This window comes from Saccostrea echinata, unplaced genomic scaffold (assembly GCF_033153115.1).
Source record: "Saccostrea echinata isolate AGI-Se365-2 ecotype Australia unplaced genomic scaffold, CSIRO_AGI_Sech_v1 ptg000001l, whole genome shotgun sequence".
Lineage (NCBI taxonomy): Eukaryota > Metazoa > Mollusca > Bivalvia > Ostreida > Ostreidae > Saccostrea > Saccostrea echinata.
The window spans coordinates 17135653-17161063 of NW_026889750.1; the positions used below are offsets into that span (position 1 = coordinate 17135653).

Genomic DNA, 25411 nt, shown 5'->3' on the forward strand with positions numbered 1-25411 from the left:
TCTTCTTCTCTGCTCCTGGGTTTTAAATAAACTAAATTAGTGCATAGTTATGATGAGCATGATTGCCTCTTCCAAAATTGTAAATTTCATGGCCCCTGGGTCGGGTTCTGGTGTTAGGGCGGGGCTCTATTGATTATATAGTGAAAATACATTAATTCATTGAAAATCTTCTCTGCTCCTGGGTATTAAATGAACTAACTAAGAACACAGTTATGGTGAGCCTGGCTGCCTTTACAGAAATTGAGAATTTCATGGCCCCTGGGTCAGAGGTTCTGATGTTAGGGCGGGGCTCTATTGATATATATATATATATATATATATATATATATATATATATATAGTGAAAATGCATTAATTCTGTGAAAATCCTCTTCTCTGCTCCTGGATATTAAATAAACTAAGTACATAGTCATGATGAGCATGGCTGCCTCCTCAGAAATTATGAATTTCATGGCCCCTGGGTCAGGGATTCTGGTAATAGGGCGGGGCTCTATTGATTATATAGGGAAACTGCATAAATTCTTTCAAAATCTTCTTCTCTGCTCCTGGGTATTTTTCAAACAGAGGAAGTGCATGGTTATGATAAGGAAGAATGCCTAATCCAAAATTGTGGAATTATTGGCCCCTGAGTTAGGCGTTCTTATGAAGGGGGGGGGGTCTATTGATTATATAATGAAAATGCATAATTTCTTTCAAAATATTTTTTTTCTACTACTGGTCATAAAGCAAAGAAAAAAGTGTATAGTTATGATGAGCAAGGGTGCTTCATCCAGAATTGTGAGTTCATGGCCAATGGGTCAGATGTTCTGGTGTATTGTATGTTGTATATTGTTTTACGTCCCATTCGAGAATTTTTCACTCATATAGAGACGTCACCATATACCAGTGAAGGGCTTCAAAATTTGACCTTTACTCGGCACTCAGGGCCATTGAGCAGTGAGGGATCTTTATCGTGCCAACGCCCGCCGTGACACGGGGCCTCGGTTTTTAAGGTCTCATCCGAAGGACCCGCAACTTTCACTTCAAAGTGCCGAGCGCAAGGCGAAAGAACAGTTGTTACCCATTTTTTATCGACTTAGGTCAGTTGCGGCCGAGATTCGAACTCACGACCTCCTGATCACGGAGCGAGCGCTCTACCGACTGAGCTACCGTGAACGGTATGTTCTGGTGTAAGGATAGGGCTTTATTTATTTAGTAATATAGTGAAAATGCATTTCGTTGAAAATCTTATATGCTTCTGGGCATATTCGAGGCAAACAGAGTAAAAGTTTAAATATGCAAGGGCATTTTTACCAGAATTTTGAGCACCTGGACCATTTAGTCAAGTGTTCTTGCTCCGGGGCCATAAAACTTAGACGAGCTTACTTTTGATCTCAGTCTCACTTTTACCAAAGGAATTAATAGAAGAAAAGTGAGACTGAGATCAAAAGTGAGCTTGTCTAAGTTTTATGGTCCCTGGGCCTGGTCCTGGCCAGGGCTCTATTAACTTGTATTCTGCTGAGCAAAGTTATTCCCCTTTGCCATTCACCTTTGATAATTAATCACTGGGAAATAATGTATTTGAAAGGTTAATAGAATATGAGAATTATGCAAGAATATTTATTGTATAATACAAAAAGTACTTTCATAGTTTTAATGATCAAGTAGACGAATAAAAATGAGACAAAAATAACTTATCTTTTTAAATGTTTTTCAAAGGCCAGTAGAGGCCTATGTGAGAAGTAATAATATGGAGTTAAAAAATATACATTTTGTTAATGGTCTGCATGATAATAGTGTTAAATGGGGGACAGATAAATACTAGACCAGTTATTTTTGGTGATGCTAATCATACTATTTTTCTTGCTTTTGGGCATGCACCAAAGCTTCATTTATCAGTTTATGGATCCTCTAAATTGTTGTATTGTACTCAGGTGACCATTCAGGCCCTTGGGCCTGATTGAATCACGTCATCCGATCACGTGAATCACGTGATTGAATCACGTCACCCGATTTCTAGCTCTACTGGTCAGAGACCAGAAAAGCTTATGCGATAGTAAGGTGTCCGTCGTCCGTCCGTCTGTCTGTCTGTCCGTCCGTCTGTAAACAATTTTTCAAAATGCTACTCCTCCTACAGTTTTGGTCTGATATCAATATAACTTGGCACACAAGTAGACTACAATAAGATACATAATTCTGTGTATCGGTTTTTGATTTCGATGAACGGTGTTGCCATGGTTACTAAAAATAGAATTTTCTGTGAAAAACATTCAAAATGCTATTCTTCCTACAGTTTTGATCTGATTTCAATATAACTTGGCACACAAGTAGCCTAACTAAGATGCATAATTCTGTATATCGGTTTTTGATTTTGATGAACGGTGTTGCCATGGTTACTAAAAATAGAAATTTCTGAAATACTTTCAAAATGCTACTCCTCCTACATTTTTAATCTGATTTCAAAATAACTTGGCACACAAGTAGACTATAATAAGATACATAATTCTTTATATTGATTTTCTGATTTCGATGAACATTGTTGCCATGGTTACTGAAAATAGAAATTTCCTTGAAATACCTTCAAAATACTACCCCTACAGTTTTGTTCTGATTTTAGTATTACTTAGCACACAAGTAAACTACACTAAGATACATAATTCTCTATACCAGTTTCGGATTTCGATGAACAGTGTTGCCATGGTTACTAAAAATAGAAATTTTCTTGAAATACTTTCAAAACGCTACTCCTCCTACACTTTTTGTCTGATTTCAGTATAATGTGGCATACAAGTAGACTACAGAGATACATAATTGGTGTAATTGTTTTTTGATTTTGTTGAATGATGTTGCCATGGTTACTTAAATCAAAATTTCTGTAAAATTGTTTTAAAAGGCTACTCCTCCTACAGTTTTAGTCTGATATAATAATAAATCTTGCCACAAAAGAGACTAAACCAAGGATCATTATTCTATTTATTGCTGTTGCAAAGTTTCAAGTCCAAGTGCTACTTTAATCTTCCTTTATAAATACAACCAGTAGAGCTACAGTCTCGTCAGAGACTTCTGGTTGTTATTTGCATCGGCAACATGAACATCATATTGATTTGTTCAGAAAACTGCTCATGATATTTTCATATTTCGATAATCTATATAATCTACCTGAAATATAATTTTCAAATACGAAAAAACCCTGGCAACGATTTCCGGACATGTTCAGTGTACATAATGCGTCGTTTTAGGGATATAATATTAATTGACGCATTAAAATAATCATAAACATAAAATTTATGGACTTATTTCTTGTGTAAATTAAACAACATAGATAAGAACATAAGCGAACGTATATACAATAATTACTTAAAAGTATGCAATGCCGACTGCATGTATTTTAGCCATTTAGGTTTGTCAAAACAAAAGCGCTTCCAAAATAAAACATACGTTATTAGTGACCTACCGGTGAAATTGGAAGGGGATAAAGATTGCCTTCTCGTCTGCCCCTCTGCCTGTCTAGCTGTCCGTCCGCCTGTCCTTCTGTCTGTCCAGCTGTCCGTCCGCCTGTCCCTCTGTCTGTCTAGCTGTCCCTCTGCCTGTCTAGCTGTCCGTCCGCCTGTCCCTCTGTCTATTTAGCTGTCCGTCCGCCTGTCTGTCTGTCTAGCTGTCCGTCCGCCTGTCCCTCTGCCTGTCGAGAGCTGGGTTTTCCACACTTTTTTCGAAACATTTGCAGATATTAAGCTGCTCTTTTGATATGCGAGTCTACCTTGATGAGATATAGATCAAGTTGCATTTTGTTCCGCTTTAATGATCTTTGACGGAATTACGGCCTTTTTTAAGTTTTAAGGGAAATCAGATTACACCACTTGCCGGTAGGTTACTAGTATAGATTATGCAATACTCTTAGAATGTAGCTTGTTAAAGATTGGAAGAATCTCCCGAAAAATTACAGAGTATATTGTACTTTATTACATTTTCAACAATGAACTTCTGTTATTTATCCAAAATGAATAAAATTGATATTTTTACAATGACAAACAAGTTCTTTTTCACTGTGAATTTTTTCACTCTCCTACCTTCAAGAAAAGTGTCAGAAAAATACCCTCTGTAGATAACGAGAGACATTAAATCATCCTGATCAGACTAAATATCGCAACATCACATCATCGTCATCGCCCTATCGCACCATTGTTTCAGCGCCATTGCTTCATCGTCATCGCATTATCGCGCCATTGACCCTATAGCCGATGTTCGATGGTGTGATATTGAACTACGTGTCCCTAACCGGATTCCATACTGTTGTGCACACAGTGATATTTTCCTGGAATTTGATATTCGTAATATTGTCTGTAAATCATGATTAGCAAATAAATTACCACGCATGCAGATGAAAGTTCAATGATGCAGAATAATTGAAGCAGGCCCAGTTTTTTGAGAGGGACTTCAAAAGGCTTATTTGCAATTAAAAAAAAAATAAGTGATGACGATTATTTCCATTCATTACATTTTTTTCATCTTCAAAATGGAAATCCTGGTCCAACTTAATGAAAATCATACCTTAGTCTACATTTTTTTTATTGGACAAAGAAAAACTCAAGTACAGGTTTTGCAAATATTTAGTTTCTTAAACATTGGAATAACAGAATTTTGAAAAGAGAGGACAACGGAGCTTTTGGACATCTCTTAACGGATGTTTCATTTACAATTTAGAAATTTTTGACGAGGAACTCCCATCCCTGATCACTGACGGGATGGGTGTTCCAACGTAATACCCATTCCTGATCCCTGACGGAATGGGTATTTTTAGGGCCAAAGTTCCGAAAGACGTGGAAATATTTGGAATAATTAGATTTTGTTTTCGCAATGCTAGCCTCAGATCTGTCTCCAAGGCCCACATTGCGAAAAAAAAATTTAGAAAAAAAAAACATAAGCCAAAATAGTGATAAATAGAATTAAAAGCCAAACAAGTGCACAACAGAAAAAGAGCTCGGGTGTCCCCTCTTTGGTCCCAATCTTTTAAATTACAAGCTTCAAAATTATTGTGGAAATAAATTTAGCCAGAAATATTAAGAGTTCAGATCCAATTTATTCGTCAGTGATGTTGACATATTTCTCGAGCCTCTCCATCTCTTTGTGGGCCACTTCAATCTCTTTCTGGATACGGGCTTCCTCTCTATTCTGTTGTGCCCGCTCCTGTTTCTCGGCCTGTGCCTTTTCTTGAGACTCTGTTAATTAATAAAATTGAGTACGTGAAAAATATTTTTGATTCTCATTCTAATATGCCTATCTCGTGTCCTCTTAATTTTCTTACAACTGTATAAGAATCCACTAGAACCCGGACCCTATTGCGAGTCGTGAACACCCACTTACGTAACATTTTATATAAGAATCTACATTTCTTTGCGAAATACAGTGTAGGAAAAAACTCAAGTCAAATATTTGTACTCTTATTCCACCCACCTCTCCACTTTTCAAAATCCTCTTTTTTGTTCTCGAGCAATCTGGGTGGAGGCATTTTTGGTGTTTCCTCTGAAATGAAGGTGAGATCAAAGGCCACACCGCCTTTCTTTTCTTTTACTTCCTCTGCGACCATTGTACGTCGTACTTTCTCGTACGCCTCAATCTCTTCCTTCATCACACCTACTTTGTTATTTCTGGCAAAGCAACTCTGAAGAAGACCCATGATCTTTTGAGAGCAACAATGGTTGTAACAACAAAGGTTCCGATGATTGACTGTGACGTCACAATACGTTTACTGTTTATGACGTCATGAATACTCAAGCGTGATCAAAATGAATTTGGCATGGCATGTATACGCATTACATCATAAGTGTTATTTAAGGATGTACAAAAATTCCTGTCGTTTAATTTTCGTTATTTTTGTACATTTCATACATGACTATATCTTCTATGTGAATGCACATTTTGGACAAAAGCGTTCGAGTCGTATTTGGACGGGAAGTTCCCAAAGTTACCCCCCCCCCCTTTAGCTGTTCACGAGGAGAAGAAATCAACAAACTATAAAATCCTTGATTTTCAAAAAAGTCGGGATAGCCTGGCTGTCAAACTTCATCGACTAATTGGTTTGACCATGTAACATACAAATAAAGTAATTTTGTAGAAGTATATATCGACACAATTTTTTTTGAAGACCTTAAACTGAAAAACTATGGTTCATCTTAGCCTTGAAAATTGCGTATTTTTCAATTTAAATATTTTTTCATGAAAAAACCTATCGTTTAATTAAAAAAAAATACATTCTTTATGTAGCGGGTTGCAAAAAATAATCATCATAATTTTTTGTAATTTTTTAAACGACCCGTTTTGAATTAATAGCGGAAAATCACCCCCTCCGCCTTTCTTCCTAAATCACGTTTCTCAAGCGTCTTTCAAACTTGGGACGATAAAATGCTATATGAATCTACAAATACACATAAAAATTCCAAGCTGGAAAATATTTTTTGCTTTAAAAATGATATTTACATTTTATTTTATCAGAGTTTTCAAATGTAAATCGCATTTAAATGTAGATTTATAGGCGATTTTTTTTTACTACGACCCCCCCCCCCTTTTTTCCTCCTTACTTTTTTTGTGATACAGACTATTCGAGCTTAATGAAACATCGCATACATTGCAGTTATATTTAGTCCATTGAATTCCTGAAGTAGTAATTTGTTTATTCGTGTATGCATATAAAATATCGACTAATAAAATGTTCTGATTTAGGTAAAACTTACTTAGGATTTTATGCCCACGTGTCCGGTATGTACATAGTCCATACATATGCAATCATATTTCGTACTTGGGTATGAAATTCAACTGACATTGAAATTTACTATACTATTTAATCAATTTTAATTTTATTTCTTGTTAAATGTGAACTCACAATGGCGTATGTTCAACTGTCCTGTGATATAAATGGAATATTTATAGTTTCTTAATATTTTCAAACAAATGTTCCGGAGTGTGTGGGGATCCCCCCTCCCCCCGATATTGTATACATACTTCCGTTGCTTCTATAGATAAAATGGAAGATTTTTCATCCATATTAACTTCAATGTATCAACTTGAACTTTAAATTCTTCATTAATTTTAAAATTATTCATGTGTATAGTGATATAAAACGTTTTGTTTTGATTCGAGGAAATGCGAACCGACACTGTTCATGTTGGACAGTTTGCTGCAATGAGATATCCATGAATTCCAATAATTTCTGTAAACAATTCCTTTTCACTTTCGATACTTACTTTGTACATATAATATTACAGTATTCAGTTCTCGAGTTCATCAGGCCGGTCTGATTGTAAATGTATAGATCTGTGTATTCGTGAAAAAACATAATTGTTCGGAAAACAGGAGGAATAACTCAACTAAAGGGAGGGAAAACAAACATATCCCACAATTTTTAGAGTTGTTCCTCTTTGATCAGTGAGTTTCTGAAATTATATTGTAAAATACTTGTATATTTTTTCCCTTACTTGTTTGTTTGTTTATTATACATGTATATATAAAAGAAGAACAAACCAATATTTATTTGGTGAATGCATAAAATTTTATACGATAGACCTGTAATCGGAATGTTATGTAGCCAACTGTAACAGGAAAAAAAAACAATGTAACATAAAAATCTTAAGATGAAAATGTTGTACTTTGATCACGGATACGATTTACATAATATGAAAGTAGAGAAATTTAAGGGGTAATCTTTCGTTTCTTCCTTTTCATAGAGGGGAGGGGTTTAATTAAAGAAAATAATCAATGATAGAATTTGGTACTCGTAAAGAAATAACAATCAAGCCCCTAATCTCATTTTTCTGTTTCTACTTTTAATACATCGGGATCATATCGCTCGTCATTTTGACGCTTTATTATTAACGTCAAATTTGACGTCATGTTAAACGTTTAAGTGAAATTGCAAGAGTTATCTCCCCCACTCTGTTGTACGTCTTTAATTACGAGGAAATGCTCTTACTGACACTTTCAATGGCTTTAGGTACCTAGAAAAGCTACTATGTATGTCTACACCCGACGAGAACTTTTGGTACCCCCCCCCCCCCCGAAAAAAAGGAGGATATCAAGTTTTTTAATATATTCGATCAGTGCATACTATCTACTGATTCAAGATATATTACTAAAGTCGGGTACTCTTCACACAGTTGCTCTGAAAAAATATTGTTCCATTTATGATCAGCAGATACAACATTACAACAAATGTTTAGAATATCGATATGTATGTAATACGTGGAAGAAAACAAACTTAACGTAAAATGATTGTAAGAAAATCACTCCCCCCCCCCCCCCCAGAAATGTAAATAAGAAGTATTCATATTCCTACGCTAGCTGCATCCTCAGTCTTTTTCACGAAAATATATAATTAGGTCAATCTTCGATTGACAATTTTTTCACCAATTATATTACTTTCATGATTATTGTTCGTTAATTATCATACAGCTTCTTCTGAGAGAGAATGTTAATCATTAATTGTGTGGGGTTTTTTTCTTTTGATGACGGAGTGGTTATACAACACCTGCACAGATTTCTGATCGCACGTGCGTAGACCTAGCAGTAGAGCTACTGGTCTTGCAAGCGGTGTGCACTGGTGACAGTATTTGCTACGGATATGAAGAACTATACACTAGTTTCATACCAAGTTCAATTTTTTTCTTAGAGATCAGTTGAGCACAGTGAACATTCGAGTAAATTAAGAGTCGAATATCTTGGATATGGGGTAACCCATATCTATTCTTGTTCCTCCAGCTTTTTCGTCATACTTTTCTTGTGAACTTTGTCTCCATTTATCCAACAAGTAGAACATAGCTAAAATCACACTCCAAGCCCTTGGATCAGGTGAGCTAAAATATTCGCTATTAAAATCAGAATTACCCAAAGTTCAGCGTACCTGCATTTTATTGAATAAACCAGTAAGCTACCATCAAAAAGGTATGATTTCAAGGGAAGCGCTGATTTCTGTACAACTTGTACATTTTACTTTCATTTGTTTCTGGAAAATATTTAGAGTTTTATAAAAAAAAAAATGTGACTTTCATGTGTTCAGCAAATTCACCATAAACTTATATTCAATATAAATATATTTCATTCTTTATTGAAAAATGAGAGCTTCAAAGGGGTACGTCCATCCCTCTTCAGGGTTTTCAGTGTCAAAGAAGAAGCCCATAGACCGTAATGCTCACCTTTGCCCTGCTGTTCTGAGGATTTTAGGATTTTATACACTAAAAAACTAAACTAAACAAGAGCACCGCTAAGCGGAGCATCCCCTCGCGCCAGGAACTTCACCGGTAATGGCAATGTCTCCATATGAGAGAAAAACTCTCAAGAGGGACGTTAAACAAGATACAATCATCTAGGCCTAGTAATCAAGGGTACCCAGTATTACTATATAAAGTTTAAAATAAGGTAAAGAAATTAAAATGTATTGCAACCCAATTGAATTAAATTTTAACAAAAGTCAAGGTGGATATCATCGGGGGGGGGGGGGGGGCTGTCATAACAAGCATACGTGATTGGGCAGTTTCCCTTATTCCTAGCAGAAACATATCACGTATGCTCTAAATTTCATTAATTTACCTACCTGAGTAAACCTCACAGTAGCATGCAATATGCATCTAATCTATATACGCACGGAAGTAATATTTTTTGTATTGAAAAATGACAATACCTGTGTTGAGATGTCAATGAAACTTGTGCAACTTTATATTTATAGCTTTCAAGAATTACGTGCGCCTCAAGAGTCAAGATAAGATTAGATTCCACAGGCCCCTATAGTTAACACACACGTGTGGTAATTTGGTATTGAAACCGCGACGTTCATCAAATTATTTCAGTTACTCAGTGACAAATACGACGATTTTAATTCATACAAATTTTTTCAAGATACGCACAATAATATGACAATACGCAAATACAAAGCAGAACTTACAGAACTTCAGAAGCGGCTCTATCGAAACGACCTGAATTTTAACCTGTTATATTATATTTTAAGTTTCATCAATAACTTAATAACGGAATAAATATGATATAGATGGCAGGAAAACACGATAATCAACAATATGGTGATGTAGTACAGTTGGTCAGGTCGGACGTCACATTGTTATATGGTATGTTGTTATAATAACTGTTGAATTCCTTAATAAATCAATTTGGCCAATGAAAGTTATAGTAAAACTACTTAGACGTTAATGACTCGTTGAAAATTACCCATAAAAATATCGGTAATTACGTATTAGTTGTTTTAAAGATTGTTAGCAGGCGTTCAGCAAAGTCGAACTGAAAGTTCAGCGTCCCTGGTGATGTTTATATATTGGTAAACTACCGGACATGCGCAGTGCGCTTAAGCTAACAAAAAGGATCGAAAGTATCTAGACCAAAATGACAGACGACATCTCTGAAGTGGAATAAATCACGAAAATACGAAACGTGTGACGTCCAACCGTATAACAAATGCATAGTAATCAACAAAGAAGGTAAGTTATAATAGAATTTACAATACATTTGCGTATAATTTAACAATGATAAAATAATGACGTTCGAGGACGAAGTGCAATAACCTTAACCCCCCCCCCTTTATAAATTAGAAATTAAGCCCTGACCAAAAAGGAAAAAAAAAAACCGTGGCCGGCAGACGCAAACTGAAACGGAAACAAGGATCAATTTACACAATGAACTGTAAAGTTTAAATGTAATAGTCTGTCCCGCCAAGGCAAGCTATATTGTCACCACTTTTTGCAACACATTTCAAAATATATAAATATCTTGGCTTTCAACCTAGGTTCGATCGAAAGGTCATTTTTCAAACTTCCTGAATTTATTTTATAATAAACATGCATAATAATTACTGATATAATCATAAGAGTCCATATTTTTAAGTATCCATGACACCTCGGAAAACTGGTCTTTTACTAAAGATGAAAAAAATAGGAATTGCCAAACATCGTTTTGTAGTATATAACGTCGTAAACGTTTGTGTACAATTAAAATATAATTGCTGTTAGGGAATCCATTTACATATGATGATGAAATATAGAATGAATATGAACACAATATGATGAATAGTACATGTACAAACTAAACATAAACGGGGAGGGGGGAGTCTCAAAACACAAATATTTCACATCTTTATTAATATGATGTCAAAAAGTTTTAATATACACGTTACACTTTGAAAAAATCTCGGGAAAAAGAGTTCTAAAAGGTTTCATTGAATTTTGCTCATTCATAGATATACGTATTTTATCTTTACTCATTTCTGAAGCATTTTGTCTTGAAATAAGAGTAATGAACATGAAAAATAATTGTTATATATGACATGAATGCACCTATGAAAATATAACACTCGTCCACAATTGATATTAAATAGGTTGTTCTTGAATTGAAGAGGTAATTTCCTTTTAAGTTCTGAGTCGACTGTGTTGTTCGGCAAGGCAGCTATTGCTCTTTCATGTGAAACATTCAATTCACCTTGGATTATTTATACCGATTCCAATAGGCATTATAGGGCCGGTGTAAAGACGAATAATGACCCCCGTAGAAAGATGATCGGGGGTCATCGAAAAATGACCCCCTATCCGTAGAAAATTGTAATTTTTTGTAGAAAAAGAAACCTAGGGGTAACCGATAAGAAATTGACCCCAGTTGAAAAATGACCCCCTTCCCTACAGAGTGATACAAAGTTTAAAAAGAAGATTGATGCAAGGTTTGGGTCTCAACGTGTATTTTTTTCCGTTTTTTTTTTTTTTTTTTTTTTTTTTTTTTTTGTAAACACTGGACGAACACGCAATTGAAAGTATCAAACAGCATTACGTAATGTTTGTTTTTATTAAACGTATTGTGATCTCAGTGGCTATTGGTTAAAGCTGTTATTATGTCGTCAAGAACGCATGTCAGGACGCTATATTGTTATCTCTTGACCTATTATTTTGTCCGAGCATTTTCTAGATGTCTTGGACAAACTTAATGAAATTTTTCAGAAATGACGATAAACAACTCTTAATATTCATCAAATATTTCGATTTTTCAAACTAACCACCCTTAAATTGCCATGGAAACATAAAAACACAAGTTTTGTAAGGGAATGTTTTCATGGATGGTTTGGAAATCTTTATGAAACTTCACAAATGCATTTACATTTAAGATTTAAGAATTGTTTCCATTGCCATGGAATCGGTTTGATACACTTTTTCATACATCGAACGAGTTAACTAACGTGTACAGTTAGAGAGTTTTTTTTTCTTAGGGGAGGCAGAAAATCTTCCATCAAGTAATCATTAGGCATGGGTCATTGTGTATGTCTATTGCTTGCAATAGCAAACATTCTAGTTTTAATCTGTTTTATAATCAGTTTCATATTTCGATAATTTATTATAATTGACGTTTGTGAAACTAACAAACGGGATGACTTCAGAATCGGCTTTTCCAACTTCTAACATGTATTTATATAATGATTTTTCCCTATCGCCAGCATATGGCATAGGTCTCTAAAATTATTCGGTACTCTAGAGCATGTTTTGAGTACAACTTTAAACAAGAAACAAGATAAAGACAAATAAGTTAATGTTACAGAGCTTCCAACGCCTCAATCAAAGAAAGCATTTCTAAAATTCCTGTTCATTGACCTTGTTAGTAAATACATTTGTAATTTTAGAATCTAGATAACTTCAACAAAGAGCTGGGTTCACTTTTTGCATAAAACGGCCCTGTAGATACACCAATTTGTTGACTAACAATCAATGTCCCATCTCAAACATCAATATAAAGTAGAGTGCTTTCATTTCCTATATAAAAGTTTCTCTGAGAGTCCAGGTATTGGAAAACAGGCTTTGTGAAATTGCAATTTTTTTTTAATTTCAAAGAAAATGAGTTAATTTGAGTACTTTGAGCGAGGAAAACAATATATTAAGCGCTCCCTTCGATCCAAAAATAAATCATGTTTTGTAATGTTGAGAAACATTTCTATCATTATATAATTGCACATTTTAGATCAGAGGTTGCCCTCTATACAAAGTATTGAAAAATAGCGTAAAAGTTTGGCCGTTTTTGTAGAAATTTTTAGGATATGGAAAAAATGACACAATTCATGACGTCATAATGCATTGACTAGCCAGTAAATTGCGTCATTTTTGACAGATACACAGTTTCCAAGGGTCCAAATGAGATTAATGCATCGCCAACTAAAACATAGTACTTTCACTTTTTCAGAAATTTACAGGGCCGAAAAAGGCCTTAAGTGAACCTAGTTCTTTAAAAAAAAAACCATGAAAGAAACTTTTCTAAATACGGAATATCATGCAGTAGTATGGTGCCGTTAAAGCCGAGAAAAGAAAAACAATTGTTTGGATGAATAAGACATTTCTTCTTACAAGACGATAATAGTTCTGACAAGTTAGTTCTTCATTCAGACAACCAAAATATTTGTGTGGATAAATACATTCTTTGGACGAATTATGTATACTCGTAGGCTAGAAGAAAGTAGATTAAATTATTTTTGTTCTGAATTGTTCGGACGAACTGGATATTGAATTACTTGAATAATTTAGCGAATTACATATTTGTTCAAACAGATTTGTTGTTTCTTCTTTGGACAAGTCTTTTCTCTTATAAAGGAGAGCATGGTACATGTATAAAACATGAATCAAGTGCACGCTAGTTTCGAGATATGGATATTTTTTCAATGACTCTAATTCTTTGCAATTTAGGTTCTAATTGCTTGCATCTAAACTTTTTTGTTTGCCATATATTTTTTATGGCTTATTATTAACGCTTGTTCTTTTGGTTTTCATGAAAATGTACGAATGCCTCTGAAACATTATGTAATTCTTCTCATTAAAATTGTAAGACACTTTTGCTAAATGTCCCTTAATTAAATGTATGTGCACTGTTTAAACCATTGACTTAAAAACCCCAAGACACCTGGATGCAACTTGATTAAGCGGTAGATAGATTTTTATAAACAATTCTTTTTCTCTCTAGTCGCCCGCGTGGTGCAGTGGTTAGAGCGCTTGCTCTCAGTAGAGTCGCGACGTAAAGAGTTGATCCTTACGTCTTGGGTTCAAATCCAATGTTCGACGTATATAAAGACCGGTCCTTCGGATAAGACCGTATAAACCGAGGTCCCATGTCGCAGTTTGTGCTGGCACAAAAAGTCCTTCATTGCTCAAAAGCCGTAAATGCCGAGTACAGGTCTCAATTTGCAGCCGTCCACAGGCAAATGGTGTCGTCTCAATATGAGTGAAAAATTCTCGAAAGGGACATTAAACAACAAACAAACAAATCTATCTATCCCTCCTCTCTATCTGGAATATAAGCGAAAATTTAAAAAAAAGCTTCTTTAAAACAATGATACCTTAGTTAAATCAATTGGAAGAATTTACACATATATGTAGTTGATTAAAGCCGATCAATGTTGTCAATATATCATAAAAGACATTTGAATTATTAAATGAGAACAGATCATCGCTATATCCTCAATTAACCTCAGGTGAGCATTTTCATCCACGGGCCTCTTGATTTATAATTTTAAATATTTCAAACCAAAAAAGAAATTATATCCCTAATAAAATCTACAAGGGGGTCACTATTCTACGGGGGTCATTTTTCTTTCCGTAGGGTATGCAGATTTTAAGGGTGATGTCACTTTTTCTACAGCCAAAAGGGTCATTTTTCGACATCGAATAATGACCGGGGGTAATTTTTCGACGTCGAATAATGACCGGGAGTCATTAATTTTCTCAACGTCGAAAAATGACCCCCGGTCATTATTCGATGGGGATCATTATTCGTCTTTACACCGGTACACACGATAAGGCTTGCCTTATAAGTCATAGAACTTAAGTTCTTGCCTTACCGTGTGTATACCCTTAATACACGGTTTTTCGAGCCTCACAAGTCTGACTTACAAACACTGCTCTATTTCTTAATACAAGTATCAGCTGAAATTTTCTTCTCAACCAATGAAAATCATTAGCCCAAATGTCATTCTATTTTTATCAAACCATACACGTGGGTATTAATTAAAAAAATTACCACGCATCCAGCTGAAAGTTCAATGATGCAGAATAATTGAAGCAAACACATTTTTTTAAAAGAGACTTCAAAAAACTTATTTGCGATTTCAAAAATTAATTGATGACGATAATTTCCATTCATTACATTTTTTTTCTTCAAAATAGAAACCCTGATCCAATCATAACTTAATCTACAATTTTTGTGATGGATAAAGAAAAAAACAAATACAGGATTTGCAAAAAATTAGTTTATTAAACATTGGAATAACAGAATTTTGAAAAGAGAGGACAACGGAGCTTTTGGACATCTCTAAACGGATGTTTCATTTACAATTTAGAAAATTTTGACGAGGAACTCCCATCCCTGATCACTGACGGGATGGATGTTCCAACGTAATACCCATTCCTGATCCCTGGCGGAATGGGTATTTTAAGGGCCAAAGTTCCGAAAGACTTGAACATTTTTGGAATAATTAAATTTTGTTTTCGCAATGCTACCCTCAGATCTGTCTCCAAGGCCCACATTGCGAAAAAATAATTTCAAAGAAAAAAAAAATAAACCAAAATAGCTATAAATAGAATTAAAAGCCAAACAATTGCACAACAGATAAAGAGCTCGGGTGTCCCCTCTTTGGTCCCAATCTTTTAAATTACAAGCTTCAAAATTTTTGTAGAATTAAATTTAGCCAGAAATATTAAGAGTTCAGATCCAATTTATTCGGCAGTGATGTTGACATATTTCTCGAGCCTCTCCATCTCCTTGTGGGCCACTTCAATCTCTTTCTGGATACGGGCTTCATCTCTATTCTGTTGTGCCCGTTCCTGTTTCTCGGCCTGTGCCTTTTCTTGAGACTCTATTAATTAATAAAATTGAGTAGTGAAAAATAATTTTAATTCTCATTTTAATATGCCTATCTCACGTCCTCTTTTAATTTTCTTACAACTGTATAAGAATCCACTAAAACCCAGACCCTATTGCGAGTCGTGAACACCCACTTACGTAACATTTTATATAAGAATCTACATTTCTTTGCGAAATACAGTGTAGGAAAATTCTCAAGTCAAATATATGTACTCTTATTTCACCCACCTCTCCACTTTTCAAAATCCTCTTTTTTGTTCTCGAGCAATCTGGGTGGAGGCATTTTTGGGGTTTCCTCTGAAACGAAGGTGAGATCAAAGGCCACACCGCCTTTCTTTTCTTTTACTTCCTCTGCGACCATTGTACGTCGTACTTTCTCGTACGCCTCCATCTCTTCCTTCATCACACCCACTTTGTTATTTCTGGCAAAGCAACTCTGAAGAAGACCCATGATCTGTTGAGAGCGGCAATGGTTGTATCTAACAACAAAGGTTCCGATGGTTGATTGTGACGCCACAATAGTTTATTGTTTGTGACGTCATGAATACTCAAGAGTGATTTAATGTTTTATGACGTCAAAATGTATTGGACATGGCATATTACAGTGTACTTCAACTCTTGAGAGCGCTAGCTCTACACATAGTTGAATGTATTAATTAAGGTCAAGATCTAGTAAATGAGCTTAGACTGTCTTTTTGAAGCTAATTCCATTATGACGTCATAACTGATTTAAAGATAAATTTTCCCGTACTTTATGGCTGTAATAGAATTAAGTACAAATTGAAGCATTTTCATGGAATTGAATTTGAAATCATGTCAAACGAAACCCCGATACCTATATTCAATTTAATATCATTTTAAAGTAGAGGGCATGAAGATACTAAAAAAAAAAGTTTTCTGAGAGACTGGATGCAATATTGATACATTTCTTTTATCTGAGATGGAAAAAAACTCCAAAATTTATACCTGACTTCATTTTTCATTGAAAATGACATTTAAAACATGCTTTTTCGTTGAGTTTATCTAAAAATTATGTCCAATTACACCTTACTTTACCAAGCTATATTTGTAAACTCACTTCTCAAATTTGACTAATCTGTAGGCACTTAACATTTACTAAATCTTGACCTTAAGTATTATTTAAGGGGAAATGCTCTAATTGACACTTTCAATGGCTTTCAGTACCTAGAAAATCTACTATATATTTCTACACCCGATAATAAGCTATTGGTAACCCCCCCCCCCCAATTAAAGAAAAGATATCAAGTTTTTTCCCCCCAGCTCTTTCGTCATACTTTTCTTGTGAATTTTATCTCCATTTATCCAACAGGTACAACATCGGCTAAAATTACACTCCAAGCCCTTGGATCAGGTGAGCTAAAATATTTACTATTAAAATCAGAGTTACCCAAAGGTCAGCGTACCTGCATTTTAGTGAATAAACCAATTTATTTTGCTTTAATCGTTTCTGAAAAATTGTAGAGTGAAATAGAAGATGTGACTTTCATATATTCAGCAAATTCGCCATATTAAAACTTGATATTCAAGATAAATATAATTCATCACCTTCGTAATTTGTTCTGCTGTTCTTCATTTCCCTCTTAATTTCATAAAAAGTTCGAATCCACATTGCAGACCGAAATATAGCTCTTACGTAGTTATGACTTAATTATAAAAGTTGAATCCACACAACACCGGGATGCTTCAATATCAATACCATCATATGATATGTGATATATCACAATACGAAATCTTTAGCGATACCCATCCCTACTCCGAGGTAATGAGGGCAACAACAAGGGATCAGAGTTTTACATAGGAATATATTGGGAAAATCTTCTCAAAAACATAATCATTCGTATTTATATGGTAGGATGGGGCAACAATAGGAGATCAAAGTTTTTTTTTAATACATGTACTAGTTATATACAGAAGAAATCTTTAAAATTCTTTCTTTTATGAACTTCCGATCATGGTAAGTCATACTGATATATCCTCTTAATTTTTATTTATATACATGTAATATAAAGCATGTTTGAATGCCATTGTTTAACTTTTTCAACATTTTTAACAATGATTTTAATTGTGATTTAATAGTTTGAAAAAAAATAAATGAATAATTTTTGGATTTTTTTTTAAATACCTGTATTTTAGTCTCCGTATCACGAAACGTATCACGCAATAAAATAATCCCAATTATATTATTGATATATCGATAAAATCGCACATCTCTACCCCAGAGGGTCATGATTTGAACAAATTTTGAACTACACAACCTGAGGATGCTTCCAAATAACTATGACTTATCTTGACTTTTTTGTTCTTGGGAAGATGTTTTCCTATTTATTACAAATCACGCATGCTAACTCTCGATCCCCGCCTACATTTTACACCCATTTAATTAAGGAATAACTGTCTAATTTTTTGGATTCATGATGTGATCAATCGACTCTTTTCAAAAGGGTGGTTGAACATTTTATCCATTGAAATCAGGTTTTAAAAATTGCTGGATTTACAAAAACACATGGAAATGGATAAATGACCCTTAAAACTTTCCATATGTTTAACTTGTGTAAAATTCGATTGATAAAAGATCTTATTTTATTTGTAATTTCATTTGAAATTGGTGATAAAATGACGATTTTTGCAGTTTTTTTGTCCCCCCCCCCCCCACTTGAAACAAAAAAAGCTTTGGTATGAATTTGTCAAATAACAATTCATAAAACCCATAAAAAGGGATTTTTATTTCACGGGGGGGGGGGGATGTTTTAAATATATTTTCCGTTTTCCGTTGACTTCTATAATGAAAAACGCAATTTTTACCAAAATTAGAGTTATCTCTCTTAGTTTTACCAAATAAGCTATGTTTTATGAAAATTAACATAAATATCTTTATAAATATGAAAAATCATTCAAATATGTTAACTTTTGAAATTTGACTTTGAGATAGGCGGCAAAACAATACTATCGTTCGCAGTTATTACATATGATAAACATGTGAAGACAGTCTTCCCCAAATCTTTTTTCAGCACATTCCCTTCGAGCAGTTGTATCCATTTACTATTAGCTTGAAAAATATATATATTTACAAGCCCAGAATTTAATTAATTTTATTCTTATTCGCTTTATCATGCCTAGGAAATCCATTTTTTCAAGAGCATAAATTGTCACGCATTGTTTTCAACCTCTACACTTTTTCTGTCTCCAAAGAGTTTCTTGGAAATCGTGGTAGAATAATTTGTCGTTTGTCGTTATAAATTTTATGCTTTACTTTGGATGAATAAACCAACAAACACTTTTAAGTATATATGTTTTTGATATATTATTTGATTTGATATGTTACATTATTCATGAATGAAAATGAAACATCTGATAATTCAATTTATCATACAAATCAAAAGCAAAAATACATTGTTATAAACATTATGGAGATTTAAGCTCAAAATTTACGTGCTCTTTGGGCTTGTGGGTATGCAACTTCCGCATGCCCCCTTCCAACGTTTACCAGGTCCCGGGCATCGGGCTCCCGGGATTTGTCGAGGAGGGCCAATGTGTCATGTCCATGAACATTCTAATGTCAATGTTGTATTTTAGTGTAGCTCTGTGTTCAATTTCCCTGCAGATATTTGATTTTTGTTACTTCTTTATTTCTCCACTGAGCAACAAACAAATTGTCATTTGTATCTACACATAATCCCCAGGGACTACTCTGTCCACATTCTATGTAAGAGAGGAACCGCCCATCCTGGTCTAGGATGTGGACACAGTGATTGTTTGTATCAGCTGTAAGGATTTGACTCTTACTGTCTGTGGTGATTCCTCTTGGATTGAATATTTGGCTCCATGGAGCAGAAATTTGTCCAGTGTAGCTGAATCTCAGTTTTCCAGCCTGACTGACCACTACTACTGCATTAGCTCCACAGTCAGCCACACAAATATCCAGGTTCTTGTTCTCGCAGATGCATTTAGAAGAGTTAACAGATGAATAGAGAGGATGATTCATTTCATCAAACTGAATAGTTTGTTTCACTCTGGAGCCAGAGTAACGGACAACCCTTGATGATTCGTTATCATTACTGTTGATGACTACCAGGAGGTCACCAGAGGAGGTGCTGCAGATATTGTGAGGTACCCACCGCCTTACCGGTGGTCTGATCACAGTCTTATTATCTTCATTCTTCACAATGTTCACAGTTCTGGTCATAGGATCAGTATAGACTAGATAGCCGTGTGTTGTTACTGCTATATCATAGATACAGGAAGTGTTTCTTTCATTGATACAGAAAGTGTTTCTTTCATTGATACAGGAAGTGTGTCTTGTATTGGTTTCGATTGTTCTGAGTAGTGATCCCTGACTGACACTGAAGAGTTTCATGATACCCTCATCTCCACTTGTCCAGATTTTTTCATCACTCAGACAGGCCACATTATATAGGTTTATTCCATACTCAGTGTACATGGTATTTATGATCTCTGGTTCATCAAGCAGCTGTTTGACTGGAGAAGAGAATCCAGCTTCTGATGATCTTTCACCCTTTTTGATACTGTAATAATGTTTCTCTGGTGATATAGTTCCAAACAGTCTACACAGTTCTTCCACTTCTGTTCCTGGAGTAAATGAAGGGAATGACGGCACAAATTTTTGTGGAAGTTTTCTATATTTATCTACATTTAATGTAATCCCGAACAGTTCTGAAATGTCCTTTGAGCCCATCACATCATCAATTACATTGATTTCATTCCTTATTTCAGAAATTTTCTCGTTAATTTCATCAAGCTGACTTTGTAAAGTTTGTAACTGTCTGTTTTTCATTACATCAACAATTACTGTAAGTTTTTGAACAACTTTGTCAATTTCTCTGTGCCATTTCTCTCCATGTTGTGTTATGGCTATTGAGAGATCTCCACATGCCTTTTCTATCTGTTTTATCATGTGTTCAACTTCAGATGCAGTCTTTTGGTACGTTAGATATACCAGTAATATATCATTTAATTCATTTTGTTCTTTGATAACCTTTTCTTTTCTTTCATCCAGAATTTCCAAATTTTTCAAAAAATGATGACCTGAATGTTTATCAGAAGAAATGCAAGTAATGCATACAGGCATATCACATTGGTTACAGTACATTTCGCATCGTTCTTTGTCATGATGGGTACATCGAGGGTAAAGTGGAATCGATTTTCGAAATATAAATCTTATTATCTCGTGTTTTTCCTCAGATTCCTTGGATGCCATGTGTTCACCAATACAGGCATTACACAGTTTGACATGACAAGTATCGCAATGAACCCGTACCATTTCAGTCTTACAAAGGTCACATCGGATCAATTCCTGGGCACGGATGTGTGGGTCCATGACTCAAATTATTGTCTCTTAAATGAAGAGAAAACTATTAAAGAATAAAAAATTAAAATACATTTCCGAAATGAATCTATTAAAATGCAAGGCAAGACTTTTGAATTGGGAAAGAAGATGTCGTTTTAGTACAAAGCTGGCCCTCTTTTTTCTTATATGAAATTGTTGTGAGAAAATACAACTCATGCTTTCTGAATTGTTCAAAGTCCATGCAATAAAATCATACAAATCGATTTTCTTGCACGACCTTCTAAATGCCAATTGTGACGTCATGAACTTGTGCATTTTCCCGTATTTTCTTAAAAAGTTGCAGAAGACATCAATGTTCAATTGAATTTTTTTTAAGACAAAAAAGACTCCATGCATTGCCCACAAAGATTTTTAAAAATGTGATTTTTCAAAGAATTTTATACAACACTTCCGAAAATTGAAGTAGACGACGGCTGTGGACACTATTTTCTTAAAGAAAAATCACTCCTCAAATGAGTCTTTTTGATGTTTATTCTGTTTAAAATTTAACGATGTTACAAATTTCAGAACGGCCCTTCATGCTATATTATTTCCTGATTCACTTGGTGCTCTGAAAATGAGCATGGCTCCCAGTATTTTCAGTACTTTAATTCTGCGTGCACTTGATCGAGGTATTTGGAATATGAAAAATTATTTCAGGGCCTAGTATACAAATTAAGATTTTACAAGAATATTGTGTTTTCCCGATGATTAACTAAAAATTAATATTAAAACATGAATCAAGAAATATAAAATTTTCAAAAGTTTTTGAAAAAAATTACCTGATTGTAGCTAGAACAAATTAGTGGCTGTCCTACCATGCAACCAAAATTGTGTTAAATGTGCACTTTGGTCACATTACTCATATACCCTTATTATTTGCCTTTCAGGTTTTTGTTATTCTTCCTGGTCTTGCAGGGTATTTAAATAATTATATGCAATCTGTACGCTTTGCAATCATTCCTCGATTTTAGTACATTGAATTTCTTTACAGTTGACATGAAGAGAAGTATTTGTGCTTAAAACATTGCTGTGACGTCATGCCTTTGTTCTTGCAGTCTAAAAATTTACCTGTAGCCGTCCGATAATAATAATTAGCAGTCCAGTAATATATTATCGGACGGCAGTGATAACAAAATCGGACAGTAGTTAAAAACAACAACTATAGTGAAATAAAGGTTTAATTTGTCCAGAAACCAAAAAAAAAAAAAAAAAAAAAAAAAAAAAAAGTTAGGGAGAAAAAATTCAGGGAAAGCGAACGCGAGGGAATTAAGTTGAAAAACTGGAAGTTTTAACCTTCCTCAAAAGTAACACTTTCCATTCATTTTTTAACAAAGCGTTTTCGATACAGCACTGTTAATAAGCCAATTTAAATGCATTTCTGATAAAGAACCAGTCTGCGAATCTCTTCATTTAACGAGGTTTGTTCGCCAATGACCGCACTTTTAAAACCCAAGATTTTCAGTATATCATCCAATCAAAATTTTAGATAAAAATCCGCATTTTTACTTAAAATGCATTTTGAAGATATCATTCAACACTGTATCTGTATCAATGTCAAACGCACTTAATAAAAAAATATTCCGAATCATAAAAAAATCCTTCATCACCTTACTACTGTCCATAGTTCCTGCTAAGCCAAACGACTGCCATTGAATGAATGAAACAAAAGAGTTCACTCACTGATTTTACTGTCTAAAGAAAAAAAAACTTTCTCTTTTCTTTTGTCTACTTATTAGATGGTTTCAGGTAGAAAACTATTGATGCCTGAACTCCTATTGTGTAATTATCGGACTCCTCCAGGTAACTTTTGGACATTTAAATAGCAATGTTTTAAGTAAGATATATGCCTCATACAATTCTATATGTAAAATTATCAGACTGTTTTCGGCCCTAACGGGCCTCAAACAGTCTGATAATTTTACATATAGAACAGCATTCGGCATATATCCATTACATAACAAAGAATTAAAAAAAAAAAACGTGGCATATAATTTGAATGTCGATTTCCCGGGCTGTCATGGTGTTTGTCGTCAGTGTGCGGAGACTATGGAAATTTTAAAACATGGAATGCTTCGTGCATTTCAGTTCCTATAGACAGCATTTTTTGATCTATACTGATATTTTTATTTCACATATAAATGTAAATATAAGGAATTCCTTCGCCCTATATCAAAAATTCCTGTCCTGTTTATGAAAGATTGTGGAAAAAGCAAAATAACGTGCAAAGAAATTTAAGTAACACAGTGTATAGACATAATGGAGCCTTTTTGTTGAAATGGAAACTTTCAGATCAAAGCAACGGACTATTCCTGAACCATAAATATTACACGCTTGGTAATTCATTCCTGACGAAGCAGCAACCATGCGCGGATCTGGGGGGGGGGGGGGGTCCTGGGGGAGGGGGGTCAAGACCCCTACCCCTCCCCCCGTCCTGGAATTTGCAGAGTTATTAAAAGTATATACATGGTATACTGAAGCAAATAAAAAATGACTTTATGGACCCCCCTAGAAATCGTGGACCCCACCATCATCACCACGAAATAGGTGTTTTTCAAGTTTGGGAAATGGATTTTACGTTTGTTTGTTTTTTTTTTACTGGGGTGGTATTTGGAATATGAAAAATTATTTCAGGGCCTAGAATACAAATTAAGATTTTACAAGAATATTGTGTTTTCCCGGTGATTGACTAAATATTTATAATAAAACATGAATCAAGAAATATAAAATTTTCAAAAGTTTTAGAAAAAAATTACCTGACTGTAGCTAGAACAAATTAGTGGCTGTCCTACAATGCAACCAAAATTGTGTTGAATGTGCACTCCGGTCACATTACTCATATACCCTTATTATTTGCCTTTCAGGTTTTTGTTATTCTTCCTGGTCTTGCAGGGTATTTAAATAATTATATGCAATCTGTACGCTTTGCAATCATTCCTCGATTTTAAGTACATTGAATTTCTTTACAGTTGACATAAAGAAAACGTATTTGTGCATAACAAAGAATTTAAAAAAAAAAAAAAAAAAAAACGTGGCATATAATTTGAATGTCGATTTCCCGGGTTGTGATGGTGTTTGTCGTCAGTGTGCGGAGACTATGGAAATTTTAAAACGTGGAATGCTTCGTGTATTTCAGTTCCTATAGACAGCATTTTTGATCTATACTGATATTTTTATTTCACATATAAATGTAAATATAAGGAATTCCTTCGCCCTTTATCATAAATTCCTGTCCTGTTTATGAAAGATTGTGGAAAAAGCAAAATAACGTGCAAAGAAATTTAAGTAACACAGTGTATAGACATAATGGAGCCTTTTTGTTGAAATGGAAACTTTCAGATCAAAGCAACGGACTATTCCTGAACCATAAATATTACACGCTTGGTAATTCATTCCTGACGAAGCAGCAACCATGCGCGGATCTGGGGGGGGGGTCCTGGGGGAGGGGGGTCAAGACCCCTACCCCTCCCCCCGTCCTGGAATTTGCAGAGTTATTAAAAGTATATACATGATATACTGAAGCAAATAAAAAATGACTTTATGGACCCCCCTAGAAATCGTGGACCCCACCATAATCACCACGAAATAGGTGTTTTTCAAGTTTGGGAAATGGATTTTACGTTTGTTTGTTTGTTTTTTACTGGGGTGGAAACCCCCCCCCCCCCCGGAAAAAATCCTGGATCTGCGCCTGAGCAACGGACTATTCTTGAACCAACACACGCTTGGTAATTCATTCCTGTTGATACTTAAATGTCGGACTAAAAGTTGGTACATTTAAAATTTTTCAAATTTTAACAAATATATGTTAAAATATGCTAAAAATGGGGAAATACGGTATCTGAAGTTCCTCATATAATACTGTGGTAATCATCTAATCTGTCTTAATTTTTTTCTCGTTATTGTGCACACAGTGATGTTTTCCTGTTGAATTTGATGTTCATTATATTCCTCATCAATCACTGATATAGCATGCGCAAACAAATTAACACGCGTGCAGCTGAAAGTTCAATGGTGCAGAATTAAAGAAGCAGACCCAATTGTTGAAAAGGCGACTTAATTCAAAAGATTTGATTCGCAATTGTAAAAAAAAAAAAATGATTACGATAATTTCCATTCATCACATTTTCTTTTTTGTTTTTTCTTCAATTAAAATAGAAATTCCTGGTCAAACTTAAGGAAATTCATAACTTCATCTTC

At 34.6% G+C, this 25411-nt stretch overlaps 3 protein-coding genes across 3 annotated transcripts in view; all 3 read right to left on the reverse strand.

Annotated features, from left to right (window-relative positions):
- Positions 1–25411, reverse strand: part of LOC133186126 (large ribosomal subunit protein eL32-like) — a 256634-nt gene that overhangs the window by 227131 nt on the left and 4092 nt on the right. The window lies entirely within an intron of this gene.
- LOC133192544 (uncharacterized) lies at positions 4569–5653 on the reverse strand. Its single transcript, XM_061328571.1, has 2 exons — positions 5431–5653; positions 4569–5195 (listed from the first exon to the last, which is right to left on the reverse strand). The coding sequence occupies exons 1-2, from the start codon at positions 5651–5653 to the stop codon at positions 5056–5058; spliced, it is 363 nt and encodes a 120-aa protein (XP_061184555.1). The 3' UTR covers positions 4569–5055.
- On the reverse strand, positions 15511–16334 carry LOC133192646 (uncharacterized). The gene is made up of 2 exons (XM_061328674.1): positions 16078–16334; positions 15511–15841 (listed from the first exon to the last, which is right to left on the reverse strand). The coding sequence occupies exons 1-2, from the start codon at positions 16298–16300 to the stop codon at positions 15702–15704; spliced, it is 363 nt and encodes a 120-aa protein (XP_061184658.1). The 5' UTR covers positions 16301–16334; the 3' UTR covers positions 15511–15701.

Excerpts from the sequence above, each read along its gene's own strand:
- LOC133192544 (XM_061328571.1), bottom strand. The coding sequence starts at position 5,653 with ATGGGTCTTCTTCAGAGTTGCTTTGCCAGAAATAACAAAGTAGGTGTG. Across the intron at positions 5,196-5,430 it reads GGATTTTGAAAAGTGGAGAG|AGTCTCAAGAAAAGGCACAG; the intron begins GTGGGTGGAATA and ends ATTAATTAACAG.
- LOC133192646 (XM_061328674.1), bottom strand. The coding sequence starts at position 16,300 with ATGGGTCTTCTTCAGAGTTGCTTTGCCAGAAATAACAAAGTGGGTGTG. Across the intron at positions 15,842-16,077 it reads GGATTTTGAAAAGTGGAGAG|AGTCTCAAGAAAAGGCACAG; the intron begins GTGGGTGAAATA and ends ATTAATTAATAG.